The 13197-nt window shown below is 35.5% G+C and overlaps 1 protein-coding gene across 1 annotated transcript; it reads right to left on the minus strand.

Moving 5' to 3' along the window:
* Positions 1 to 8036: 8036 nt before the first annotated feature.
* On the minus strand, positions 8037 to 12904 carry LOC124366704 (peroxisomal membrane protein PEX14-like). Its single transcript, XM_046823302.1, has 4 exons — positions 12864 to 12904; positions 12173 to 12338; positions 11730 to 11965; positions 8037 to 8360 (listed from the first exon to the last, which is right to left on the minus strand). The coding sequence occupies exons 1-4, from the start codon at positions 12902 to 12904 to the stop codon at positions 8177 to 8179; spliced, it is 627 nt and encodes a 208-aa protein (XP_046679258.1). The 3' UTR covers positions 8037 to 8176.
* Between the last annotated feature and the right edge of the window lie 293 nt (positions 12905 to 13197).

The raw sequence follows: 13197 nt of genomic DNA on the forward strand, positions 1-13197 counted from the left end.
CTCCTTTGTTGTTCAACGTGTACTCTGCCGACATCCCGACAACGTTATCCAGAAAGTTTATTTATGCGGATGATATTGCCTTAGCCTACCAACATAAGGACATAAAGAAAACAAAACAGGCACTCACTGATGATCTTTCAGTCCTCGCAGATTATTTTAGAGCCTGGAAGCTAAATCCAAATCCTACTAAAACTGAAGTATCATGTTTCCACCTAAATAACAGACTGGCGAACTACAAGTTAAATGTAACTCTTGATGGTGTCAAATTGAAACATAATGAACATCCGCAGTATCTGGGAGTTACCTTAGACCGATCTCTCACTTTTAAAAGTCACCTTCAAAAGTCAGCAGCAAAGCTGAAAACAAGGGCTAATATAGTACAGCATCTTGCTGGATCAACTTGGGGGGCCAACGCAAAAGTACTGCGTACCACTTTTTTTCCCCTTGTGTACTCCGCTGCTGAATATTGTGCTCCTGTGTGGCTTAATAGTGCACATGTGCGAGAGGTCGATGTCGTTCTTAACAGGGCCATGAGGACAATTACTGGAACTCTCATGGCAACACCAACACCTTGGCTCCCAGTGCTGAGCAATATAGCACCACCTGAGATTAGACGCAAAGAGGCTCTTCTGAGAGAGTTCAATAAGATCGTGTCCAATCCCGAATTGCCCGTTACGCGCGACCTTCCTCAGCAAGATAGCCGGCTCAAATCACGCAAGCCATCAGTACGAACAGCATCCCAGTTGATAAAGTGATAGAGGAGAACTTTACGCCTAATGCTAACTGGGCGTCATCCTGGGAATCATTCGATGGACGGAACAAGTTCTTGATATCCGATCCTACGAAAGCAGCGGGTGGCTTGGAAATTCCTCGAAAGGAATGGGTTTTATTGAATCGTTTTCGAACTGGGGTTGGAAGAAGCAATCACTGGAAATTTAAGTGGGGTATTACTGACGACCAGACGTATGATTGTAGCGCAAACTCTCAGACAATGGAGCACATTGTAAAGGACTGCCCTTTGCGATTGTTTTCTGGTGGTCTAGCTGGTCTGAGTGGTTTAGAGGATGGGTCTCTAAACTGGCTCAGTAATTTGGATTTAGCTTTGTGACGGGAGATCTTAATGTTATTTTTAATTTATGACTCAAGAACTTTGTTCTTACGTACTTTTTAATAATTGTAATTTTTAATTTATTTATGGATAGCTGCCTTTGTCCCCCACACGATATATATAGTTTGAGCGATATCTGACAGAACCTACGCCTCGGGTCAAGATGTATTTATTAAATAACTTGTTTGCAAGTAGATCCTCTTTACTGATCACTGATGTGGTCCGATGAGATGTCATCACACTCATGACAGTAGCTTGAGGTTCAGGATGATAGTCTACAATATAATATTTTTATTCATAAAGAGACAACAATGCTGTGTTATGAATAATGTATCAGGTTATGACTTGTTTTAAGTCTAAAAATCTTCTCAATTTTAAATACCACATCAAAAACACATACTAATGTGTTTAATGTGCATATGCCACCTGGCCTGAAATCTGGTTTACACTTTGCAAAAATGTATGCTAGGCCACCTATCCTTGGACTTGTTGCTCCTATCTTTAGTAATGCATTTTCTCTAGTATCCAGTACTGGAGTGCTAGAATATTGTACGTCATTTGGATACCCCATCAGATAGGCCACAGAAATGTCCTTGACATGGTTCAGAAGTCGGTTGATGAGTGTCAGAAGCTGCATAGGTTTTCTTTATGTAGATATTCAATGCATTGCACAATACCAGCTCTTACAGCTCTCATTTACAAGAGAAACTTTTGATCTCTTCTTTTCCTTTAAGATAGTCAGTGGCTTGATCAACTACCATGATACTCTAAATGACTGATTTCACATACATCTCTGAACTTGTCTTGTTCAGTAGTTCTCCTTAATTGTAAAGCAATCCTCAAAATGAAACCAATGAAGAAGCTCAAAATGAACTCTACATCATTTCGACAACAGAGACACATAGAATGAAAAAAGTAGTGTAATCTACGTGAAGAGGTATTCTCATTGTATCATTAGGTGCACAATTGAGTGCACTACGATGTTTTAGACACGATCTATAAGCAAGGTGGAGGAACCGAGTTGTCGACATATAACGTAGTTACAATGGAAAGGGTTGATTCAATGTTTAGTTCCAGTTCATCTTCCTCTTAGTGCAGTGTCTAGAATCTAACGTTATTACAGATTTGACTCCTGGAATCTGGAGTAACGTTCATATGAAGAATACAAATAAAACTGTGAATCTGATACGGAAACGATGTAAATAGTGCAGTTTGTACTTCTTGTAACCGATGTTTTTGGGTTTTTCAGAATAACATGACTCTCGATTCCAGGAGTAAGATCTGTGACAATGTTCAATTCCAAACGCTGCACTAAGAAGAAGGTCAACTGAAGCTAAACTTAACATTCACACTGAATCAACCCTTCCCACCATAACTATGTTATTATTGAGCTATTCTTTAAGGAACGTGCGGTTGGTGCACTATTTATTACGTTTTGAAAATCAAAAGAAATGCTCAAACTTAAAGAATACAAAAAAGCCTAAAATTCAAAGTTTCTTAAATAGCAATATACAATAAAATTGTATAACTAATAAAAAACCCCTTTTCAAAGAAAGTCATTTCACATTTTAACTTGTCTGTTACTGTTTGAAAACGGAAGCAAAAAAAGAAAACATAATTATGTAGATTGGTTCAAGAAATGTTTAAAATTACTTTTGTATTGAATTAAATTTAAAAACATTTTTTAATGTTCATAAAGCCTATTAGCTCTGAATAGCTGAATAGTTCTCTCAAATAGCTACAATCGACCATTTTACTGGTCTGCAGTCTTCCCCTTTACGTTTAGAAAACACAATTAAAAGCGCTCCTACCACACTTTCACTTACATTATGCTTAATAATAAGCTTGGAAAACAATTGGTGTTGTTCCATTTTTATTATGCTAACATAGTTTAAAGGCCTATTTAAAACATTTTGGTACACTCTGTAAATATGGTTAAAGATATTTTTGCCAAAAATTATCAGTGTAAATAAACCTTTAAATTGATCTGTCACACAATCTAGGGTTACATTTTAAAATTACTCAATAAAACCCTTTATCCCACAGCTGGACTCTTTTGGGGCATTTTACAAAGTTGACAATAATAAACGTTGGATTCTGTGCTGTACAATTAGGGGAGGATGAGAAAGAAAGAGTGTTAAAGTTAGTTTCTGTGATAACTTTATATCACAGGCAGTCTGTACCACTCTGTTTACCAAGTTTTAATCTCTCATAACTTTTCTATCAAGAAATGCTGCACAGATCAGATGAGTTGACAGACAGACACGATTTTAAGAAGGGCCCGTCAGGTCCTTAATAAACATAAATAAATGGCATATTTCATAGTCAGTGAGTAGGCCTGTTTTTCGGACAATTTTACCGGGACACGGGCCCTCAGGGAGTCCAGGCCGGCCCCGCCACACTTGTAGGGATGCGGGTGGCAGTATATGACGGCGTTCAGCCGAACATCTCTTTGGGGCTCGCTAAAGCTGAGTTCGACCCTGAGTATGAACGCCTATTTTTGGAATGGCTAGTACGAGGAATTCACTCGAATCTACCCCGCTATACCACACGTGAGATACCTACAGTACACAATAATAAATTATTTAATTGATTATGTATGTTTCAATACTTATCCTACACTTTTGGAAATGTAAAGATCTTAAGTATGTAATTGTGTTTTTGATTTATCAAATATATGTTTTAAGAATTTGAATTGAAAATCAGAGTAGGATACGCTGGGAGCTACAAAGTTTATCAGTGCAGATTTATTTATAATTCCTAAAATTTTATTTCTATATCTTCCTCAACAGTTTTAGACCAGTGAGTGACGAGTTATGTGTATTTGTCACTACGACTGAAATGCTGGCTTTGCACAAATCTTCATCAATAGGTAAAATGTCTTCGCTCAGTGAACCAGATTTGGTCCTAGCTATTGCTGTGAGTTCTAACTTTAAAAAAGAGAAGATTTAGTGTTCTCATAGTAAATACAGTGAGTCTCACTAAAGGCCAGTACCATACAGTAGGAGGATGTAGCTGTGCGCGTGGCTGAAGCAGGTCAAATTGTACAGCCATATGTAAAAATATAGGTCTTTGTATAATCACCTGCGAGCGGGAAGGTAAGTGGTGGCAGTGCTTAGTCTGTTTTCAAAAACGCAAGCAGTTCTACCCGTGCTATGCCTTACCACCATCCACAAAGGCACAGGCACAACTACATGCCTCCTACTGAACATACTTTAATAAATTAGGTCATGTTTTTTTCTTATTTTTGCTTGAGAGCTTCATTGTTTAATGGATTTATCTTATGTGAGAAATTGATTTACCTATACTACATAAAGCTACTAACAAGGATACCAAGTTACAATTATATGTATACCAGCAAGAGAACAACTGGCAGTAATCTTAAGAGGCCATCTTGATTTTGGTCCCATAAGAAAAATTATAACACAAATAAGTAAGTATTTTTACTCTCTTATTTGTGGTTGTAGAGTAATGGGAGGTGTCTCAATTTTAAGTGTAATTAGTATGGATCCAAACTTTTCTTGATTATTTTTGTATGATATTATATTTATTTTTATGTATATTATTATATTCCGAATAACATCTCAAACTTGTTTGTATTTTATTGTTTAAATACCTACTCAAAATGTATACACTTTACCAGAAAAAACATTGTTCTGTAAATATGTGACAAAAAAGTGATTAAAAGACTTTTAAGTCATTGTTCTTATGGGATAAAACTTACAATCGTAGCATTCCTTAAAGTAGTAAACTTGTAACTCCTAGCAAAGAATCATAAAATTCTGTTAGTAAAAATTTAAATATTATGTAGGCCTACTAATTTGATCTGTAAATTAAGCTGTAATTTAACTTTACACAAACAGTTTGGAAAGCTAAAAAAAATAATAACTGGCACAAATAACCAGGTGTTTTGACAAAATAGCTTATTGAGACTGACTAACACATCGAATGAAGGAAGAAGGATCCAGTGGGAGGAGAGGAATTGATTTGTAGTGACAAGAACGCTAAACATGACAGCTTTCACAAGTTGAGCAAATTTGTCATGGAGACTGAGAATGCTCCAAGTTACGTTTTAAATGCTGTCGCTGAATGCAAAATGTGACTGTCTTTATTTTAATGGTGAGTGTTTATAAATTCAGTTGCCGCATTCAGATTACAGCTAAAAATATGCATAATGTGATACTCGCCTTAACTTTGGAACAAAATTCAGAAACAGCCAGAATTCTGCTGAAACGAGATAATCTAGGTATTATAACTTTAGCATGAAACCTGATTAAGAGAAAAATATTAACCTAAAAGTAAACTTGCTTAGTAAATAACCACATACAAAACAAATTTCACATATTTTATTTCAACAATAACAAAAAACATCAGAAAATTATTAGATAAATAGAAAATCACACTTTTGATACATAATGATAAAAAAGTCTTCCACTCTTTAAGATACAGCACACAAAAGATACAACATATTAAGTTATCATTACCATTCTAATGAAGTATTAAATAATAATAAGATATTTCCTTTGCACAATTAAATTATCAATTAATACATATTTGGGCAACATTTTGATACAATTGGTACACACCACTGCTTAATAATAATTATTGTAACTATACCGCTATAGATTATGAGCAATAAAAATATGAAACTATATTCTTCCCAAAGCTTCCACACTGTAATTTCCCTCAGAAATATTGACAACTAAACAAAGATTTCAATATATATAGGTTTTGATATTTCATACCAATAAAGAGGAAAAAGATACAAGCATTAGAACTGCAAATAACCCTGGTCACCAAATAAGGCAAGTGGCTTGAAATGTGCAGTTAGTGCATTTAAGGTAAATATATAAATAATTTATTAATTACATATATATATATATATATCAGAATCAGAGATATTTTATTTTCTTTTGATTCCACCACAGAGTTAAAATTTATACCACTAGTATCAGAAACAACTTTGGAATATAACTCTGTATTTTGATTTCATATAAACATTAAAGTATATTATAAAATACTAAAACTAAGAGGAAAAATTTAAATCTTTAACTTTATTTACTGGAGATTTCAGTTATATTTAAATCATATATTTGTTCTTATCTGCAGGCAATGGCCTTCAACATTTTTTGCTTCAGATATTTTTTTAAGTACCTATATTCATTGAATTAGGAATAGTATACAAATTTGAATTATTGACTGTGTTTACGGACCAAGCTTTACACTATTAGCCAATGTTAACTATGATAAGCCTACTTATTTATGGCAACCCTCAGTAAGTAATATGTTTAGCAATTTAAGCTTCATTAATTTTCTTTATCTAGATAAGAACCCATAATGTTTTATTAATAAGAAAAAATATAACAATTTCCAACCAATTTTAAAAATGTTGGATTAAACAAAACATTCATCAGCAGAGCTTGGGTATGACACAAGTAAACAAGTCACATACATATATTCATTCCTTTACATTACATTACACATTTAGAATTATTTATAAATTATTGTACTTTTAATGTTACATTCCTACATTTTAGTAAGTTATTACTGGTAATAAACATTAAATTATTAGCAGTGTAACAAATACTGAGTGAACCATACATACCACACCTAAATTTTGAACGAGAATTTTCAAACCTTTTTAAGGATATGTAATAACATAACTCAAGGAATTTATTGATGGATTTCAAAATTATCTCTCACTTTCCAAATGGGAGTAAAAGGACAACTCTTAAATTTTTAAGTGGGGCAACCTATTGAGTAACATGTCAAATAAGATATATATTGTCTTGATCAGACAAAACCATCCACACCACACAAACCATTATTCTTCTTTTATAAAGATTTGAAAAATGAGGTGTTATATGATAGGGTTACTATTAGAAAACGATTACCTCTCATAAAATAATTAGAATTTGTAGAAGTAAAAGATCTTAAACAGTAATCCCAATGTGTGACACCCCATTTTAAAGGGCTTGATAAAAAACAATAACGGTTAAAATTAGAGATCTCCAAGTGAACTCTATACTATCCAACATAGCACACGATCAAAGTAAGATCTTCATTTAAATGGTACCAATTTTGGCCATAGCGGGCAGAAATTAGTTTTTTTTAGTATTGTTAGATACAGGAGTGCTTTTAGTTTGAGGTATTAATCTATAGTTAATCTCATTAAAAATTTATAAGATGCCACTACAATATATTTTCAAGGATAGTGGGTAATTTAGAAATTTGCCAAAATATTCTAATGTGTTGTTATTACAAATACCTGAAGATTTGAAAATTCTGAACTGTTTGAAGTTAACAGATGGGGATGGAGAAGATAGACTTGGAATATCCCATAAAACCTCAGGATAAGCCACTATACTTGCTAGGAATTTTCCACAACTTTTTTCTTGAAAAAAAAAAAAAAAACAGATTTCACTTCATTAGTACTTTTTTAAACAATCAAGAGTACATCTATAAATTCTTGTCTTGATTCTGTTAAACTTTGGAGCATCTGGTAACTGGAGATTTTATAAAACAACTAATTCGCATCTCATTTAAATTATTTCTAGGAAACAAAAATCATTTGGCCACACAGCATAGAGGGCTCTGTCAACGTAATAAAAACTACATTGTATATGTTAATGTTTACTGTTACAATGTTGAAATAGTATTTTACCTTTTTATTTTTCTAGCTCACCTGTTTTAGAAGCCAAGTTCTGACCTATAACTGAAAGGAACACGCTACAAACTGAAAATCTCTATAACAATTCCATTCAAAAACAATTTAACCTACAACCGAACTGGTCTGTTAATTATTAACCTAATAAACTGATGGAATATAATATGGATACCAAAGATTGGAAGGACAACAACTTAACTAAATCAATAATGAGAAGCGGAAAACAAGGTTCGAATGTAAATAAAAATGAAATTAATACAATGACGATGATTTAACATTTACTCTCATATTCGTGTCATCCACACAAGAATGCAGTATATACAAAACAATGAGATAAATTCGATCTGAGACCAGTGTATCGGTAGGAACGAGCACAGTGCTGTCACATCTCACGGGTCTCCTCACGGGTTGTTTGGATCTTTGACGATCTCCAGACTACTGTCACTGCCGTTGGTGTTGGCGGGCGACCCAGAACCTCCCGAGCCTCCTTCCTCCCGTTCACGAGGTTCTATGTGGGTGGAATCCTCTCCTCTCAGCTGCCAGGCAGGAATCCCCAGCGGAGCTGGAGTTGCAGGAAACTGACTTCTAAACCAAACAGCCATAAGATTGATTAGTTGTGAATGGTAAAGATTAAAGTGAAGAAGTAGAGCATCAAAATTTCTTTCAAGTCATGGTTTAGTATTGTCTTTTTTATAATCCTATTATAAAAAATTAGGATTATATTATCCTTGTATATAATCCTATTATGATTTTAAATCAATTTAAAATTTAATTAAATATAACGTAATGAAAAAATTATCAGATTTTAAAAATTAACTCAACAGCTACTTACTACTACACAATAACAATACGTAGAAGATAATTTACTATCAGGAAAAATAAATCCATAAATAAGATATGATTGTTAGTATGGAAGAAATCAAATATTATTTATTGCCATGATACGTAATGGCGTATATGAGGGCTATCCAGAAAGTTACAGATGTTTTGACATGGGGCAGTAGTGGGCGGGACTAGCGCCATCTCGTTGGTGTCAGAGTGTTTCTATAGTCAGTATGCAACCAACTGTGGTACATTGTACATTTTGCCTATTGTAATAATGAGTGAAAGAGTAGAGTGAGGCAGTGGTTTATTGATTTTTTAAATGGACGAACCAGTGTTCATGATGAGCATTGTAGTGGTAGGCCTAGTCTTGTGAGTGATCAGTCTGTGTTGAAATCAAAGAAACAATCCGTGAAAATTGTCATTTCAAGATTACGGAACTCTCAGAATATTTCCCCCCAATTTCACATAAACTTGGATAGGCCTACCACAAATTTTGTGCCAGTTGGATTCCGAAAATCCTAACGGAAGACCACAAAAAACAGAGACTTGCTGCAGTATTGACATTTCTGGAAGACTATGACAAAAGTGGACACCAAGTCATCTATTGTATTGTAACCAGTGATGAGACTTGGGTAAAGTACATCAACTGTAAAACCAAACGGCAGTCAATGAAATGGGGACACATGCACTCACTCAAGAAACCAAGGAAGTGTTTGAAAACACTGTTAGCAAGAAAAATCATGGCTACTGTGTTTTGGGACGGTCATGGAGTGATTTACATTGATTTTCTTGAATGTGGCCAGATTGTCAACTCAGCAAGGTATTGGCAAACACTCAGAAACTTAAGATGCGTGATACAAAACAAGCGTCGGGAAAAACTAAGGAAGAAAATTTTGTTTCTCCATGACAACGGTTGTCCACACATGGCCAATCATACCCAAGAGCTCTTGAATGGGAAGTTTTCAATTCAATATCTGTCATACAGCTCGTATTTGGCCCTGAGCCAATATCACCTGTTCCCAGCAATGAAGACATGGTTCCTCACACAACGACTTGACACTGAACTGCGTGCTGGTGTAGTAAACCAGTGGTTTAACTCGCAGGCGGCAGATTTTGACAGAGATACTATTGAAAAGCTTGTACCACGTTAAGAAAAACGTCTTAATTTAAATCGCGATGATGTAGAAAAATAGTCCAAGAGTTTACCTTCAAAAGGTAAATAATAAAAATTGTTATTGTCTCCGTTTCGTTAATTTTTTAGTTTCAAAGCGTCTGTTACTTTCTCGACTGCCCTCGTATTTAAACATACACTATTTACTACTGTAAAAATACTGGTGGTGGGAAATCTTTGAACAAAACCGTACGTTAACAATTGATCTCTAATCTACATAACTCTAGCCTAATGTTTCTTGTTTGTTCCTGGAAATTCTTTTTACTCTAATGATTTGAAGACTAACCCTTTAAGCGTCATAAAAAACTGATCCTGATCTTTGATTAAGTTAAAATTTTTTTTAATTTCCAATGTGTAAAGTTAAATTTATTTTTGTTTCTGTATCTCAAAATAGAGTTATTTAATGGTAAATAAAATTTTTTTAGCCCTTTTTGGATTTCCTAGGCTAATTTTTAACTTTTGAGAATATTGTAGAATAGCAGTATAGTTGTCACTAATTTTTGTATCATTTATTCAGTAAGTAGGGGAATGAAACACAGTTTTACAGATAAACATATACTATATTACAAACTAATAAAATTAGAAAAATATAAAAGTAGACAAAGAGTGTTTATTTGGTGGCGGGATGTCACAACTGGCATTCCGTGCGTCTCCCGCAGCCACTGTTATCGCGTGGACTTTGAACCTTCTTATCGCTCTGCAACCTGTAGGACGGCCCTGTGGGGCTTGAAATTATGTTTCTTGCTTTCTGGCAACATCCTTATGACCGTAGTAAAATATGCGGTTGACCAAGTAATTGTTCAGAATTACCAAATCTTCAAATTCCGAATCGTCTGGATTCGCCATTGCACACGAATAATGGTAAAAAAACACTAAATAAACACTGGACACTGCTGTATATAATATTAATAATTTACTTTAAAAAGAATAGGACACAACAGAAAATTAGCGATAACCGAAATACATGTGCGTGTACCGGACGCTTCTCACTAACTAACTGGCTAGATGCCTTGACGGGAGCTCCCGTCAATGACTTTGTGGATGCCACGGGGCGTAAGCCCGCTAGACAGTGTTTGGCGAATTTAGAAGCCACTGCCACTCCCATTGTAATAGAATTCGAGGCAGGGCAACCCGTCTGTTTGTCGCTCGACTACCAGAACGATCTAGCGGCAAAATATTCAACTAACATAGCAGTAAGAAAATAAAGAATGCAAAAACGCGGATCCACGGCAATAACGTTTTGAGCTTGTAGTGGCCCGCCGTGGACCCGCGTCAATAACGCTGGAAAGGTTAATAGTCATTAACACAGGGGGAATGTGTTTATGTACTTGGGAACCCTTGTGGATGACTTTATCCCTGGCTACGTGTTTTGCGCCCCAATATAAAGAATTACTTATTGTTTGCACTTCAGTCAGGCATGCATTTCAAATACATAACTGCATAGAAATGGAAAACAACTGCCTTCCATGCACAGCTGAAGCATGATCAGGAGAATGTTATGGCTAGATGCGGCAGATGCTTTACTGAGCAGAATAGTATGGAGAGTAGTCTGTGTCATTCTATATATGACCGCAGTGAAGGTGTTAAGAATTAATATTGGATTTCAGATAAACATAAAGAAAATAGGTAACATTAAAAAGTGTACAATTACAATAGTTTATGGGACTATATTATTGTATAAAGACTTGATAAAGATTCATTATAACAATATTTAATAGATTAATGATACAGTTCATAACTGGCATCACACTGAGAACACGTAATATGTGTGTTTTACCACAGTGAAAGTTTCACATCAAAGCAAAATAAACTAGACGTTGACGTATTTGTATTCATGGGATAAATGCTCCTACCATCAGTAAACTGATGAGCATTCAAAGGAGATCAATTAATAGTTGTAAATAAAGCATAAACTCTACAGATATTGTCTCAAATTGGTAAATAATTTATAAACTCACCTGTTCAACAACAGCGCCTTGAGGCTCCCAATCTCGGACTTGACCTCTTGTATCCGTGACACGACGACTCCCTGTGTCAACTCTGAAGCCTTCTGTTCCGCCAGAGTATCCAGGCTAGTGCGGATAATCTGTATATCAGTTACGCAGTTGCCTACTGCGGCCTCCAGATCTGACAGTGAAGCTTCTATTGGCTTCTTCTTTGGCTTACAGCCAAATAACCAAGGTGATATGTAAGTCTGAAACACGCACAACTGAGTCAATAAAACGTTAAATGATTCAAACGAGCACTACTTACAGTACAAATAATCCAATATGGCCAACAACCGGTGTCATTTCGCCCAGGAAATCTACTAACTTAAAATATTCTTAAAACGCTGCAGGACTCCCTGACTTTCCTAGGGCTTATCAAACGGCTCTTGAACATTACAGATTGATCTACTTACTTTCCAAAGCCAGTAGAGGGCGTACAAGATTCCCCCTATAGACGTGACTGTGGTGATGATATTATGAACGGTTGACCAAACCGATGTCACTGGAGCAGGGGGGAGTAGAGGAGGCGGCAGCTGCGGGATGAACAAGAGACTGGGAGTACTCAGCCTGCACACTTTGCTGGAACACAAACGAATCTGTCAATGTTGTTGCAAATATCAGCCATGCCACAATGATTACTAGAAACAGCTTCTGTTATTTGCCAATAGAGTGAACACACAGATTAAGATAACAATAATAACAGATTAGATTAGAAAGCCATCTCTTAGACCAGGGCGTGGTAGCTTGTGTTGGCAGATATTGTCTTGTCTTAACGTTGGACACTTATGGAGCTCCATGAATTCTAAAATAGAATTTTAAAAACTATTTTAAAAACTATTTTAAAAAATAGTTTCTAAAAACTAGACCTATCGATCTACCTTTGGAAACCAATATCTCTACATTTGAGTTAATATGCTGCTCCTGTACATCCATAGGATCGTCTTAGATTTAGGTGACACACGTTTTTTCTGTACTCTTTATATGTTTAAGTGGAAGGTATAAACCAGCTAGAAGTGAACCCTCCTGAGGAGTGTAGCTCACTTAGGTAGAGGCTGTTACTAGCCTATATATGAGGGAGTGCTGGCCCATGCCCGCTTTGAATACAGAGGCTGGAACAGAGCAGGTCTCTCCTTCAGAGGTGACATAATTGATATATAATTCCTCACCATCCTTCCTGTTGGGATCTCAACAGGAGGCGGCTCCTATCCTCTACTTACCAATCCTAAGCGAACTGAACATCTTTACAAGATGAAATGTTTTTAGTTAACCCTTTAAGGAGAGTGTGTAAACTCTACATAGTGAGTAAGGACGTCATATGACATTAAGCCTCTGTATTTTTATATTATCGTAAATGCATTGCTATTACTGATTGCCCTTAGGTATATTTGTCTGTAAAGTGGTTTCATCTATCGGTAACATATTTAACTTCCATGTTTGT

This window comes from Homalodisca vitripennis, chromosome 7 (assembly GCF_021130785.1).
Source record: "Homalodisca vitripennis isolate AUS2020 chromosome 7, UT_GWSS_2.1, whole genome shotgun sequence".
Taxonomy (NCBI): domain Eukaryota; kingdom Metazoa; phylum Arthropoda; class Insecta; order Hemiptera; family Cicadellidae; genus Homalodisca; species Homalodisca vitripennis.